The sequence below is a fragment of the Papilio xuthus genome, unplaced genomic scaffold (genome assembly GCF_000836235.2).
Source record: "Papilio xuthus unplaced genomic scaffold, Pxut_1.1 DF825353.1, whole genome shotgun sequence".
In the NCBI taxonomy this organism is placed as follows: domain Eukaryota; kingdom Metazoa; phylum Arthropoda; class Insecta; order Lepidoptera; family Papilionidae; genus Papilio; species Papilio xuthus.
In genome coordinates this window covers 1-1,120 of record NW_013533296.1, presented here as the reverse complement: position 1 = coordinate 1,120, position 1,120 = coordinate 1, and the positions used below count along the sequence as shown (strand labels likewise).

The following is a 1,120-nucleotide window of genomic DNA, read 5'->3' as shown; positions in this document are numbered from 1 at the left end:
CATGGCCAGCGAGCCCATGACCTTGGCGGTCCTGTCTCCGCGAAAGGCGAGGGTGAGGAGCTGCGTGTTGCGGGGCGTGTGCACCAGCAGCCGGCCGCGGTGCTCGCGCTGCAGTGCCCCGCGCAGCCGAGACATCTCGTTCTGCTCCCCGTGCACCAGGACCTGACACATCACACTCACATCTATACAGGTTCCGTAACTACTCGCACGTCCGACAGACCACAGTCGCTTTGCCAACTACCTTTCTAAATTTTTTTTAATCTGCGATACGTTACTTGGAAATTCCAAAAGCTTTTACGATTCATTAACAGACGCGTTTCTGACTCCACAAATCAGTCCATACTACAGCAAGTCTTGAAAATAATAAAAAATGTCAAGGTGAGTCATTCAATGAAAGTTAACAATTTAGAATGAACATCTGTAGGTACGTGACGCGGACAGTCGTGATGTCCGTGATGTCAGTGATGTCAGTGATGTCAGTGATGCCAGTGATGTCAGTGATGTCAGTGATGTCAGTGATGTCAGTGATGCCAGTGATGTCAGTGATGTCAGTGATGGATAAAACGTGTACTGACGACGTGCGGCGGCTTCAGTATGTTGATGAACTCTGAGGTCTGCTGGTAGTCAGTGTGCGCGGAGAAGGAGATGTAGTCCACCGACATCTTCAGCGGCAGCTTCTGTCCCGACATCGAGGTTATCTCCTCCGGCTCCGACAGGATCGTCTTCGCCAACGTGCCCTCCACGCAGTACCCTGCGCCACAACATATACCGAATAACCAAACCAAACTTCTTTCTTCTTCAAAAAATAATATATTAGAAAAAAAAATTCGCCCTTTATCAACAATGGGAAAACTGCAATAGTACGAAATATGTTGTGTGTGTACGGATGATGTATGGACCTGCAATGATGACACCGTTCTTGGGGTCCGTGCACCAGGACTCGAAGAGCTCACGCGACAGCCCGGACTGCATCATGCCTGGCGACGCCATGATCACACACGGACCGATGTCTTCGAAGTGATCGATGCCCTGTAAAATATCGTTCTCAAAAATTGCTAATCACCATATACATAGTTATAATTTTAGTGCTTTTCAATATCTTGACATTTTTTAAATAAGG

At 47.9% G+C, this 1,120-nt stretch overlaps 1 protein-coding gene across 1 annotated transcript; it reads right to left on the bottom strand.

The window, feature by feature from the left end:
* Nucleotides 1–6: 6 nt before the first annotated feature.
* On the bottom strand, nucleotides 7–1,089 carry LOC106126061 (cleavage and polyadenylation specificity factor 73-like; the record flags this gene model as incomplete). The annotated part of the gene is made up of 3 exons (XM_013323530.1): nucleotides 900–1,089; nucleotides 576–751; nucleotides 7–162 (listed from the first exon to the last, which is right to left on the bottom strand). Coding segments are annotated over exons 1-3 (423 nt in total), but the record flags the coding sequence as incomplete, so codon positions are not given.
* Nucleotides 1,090–1,120: the final 31 nt, after the last annotated feature.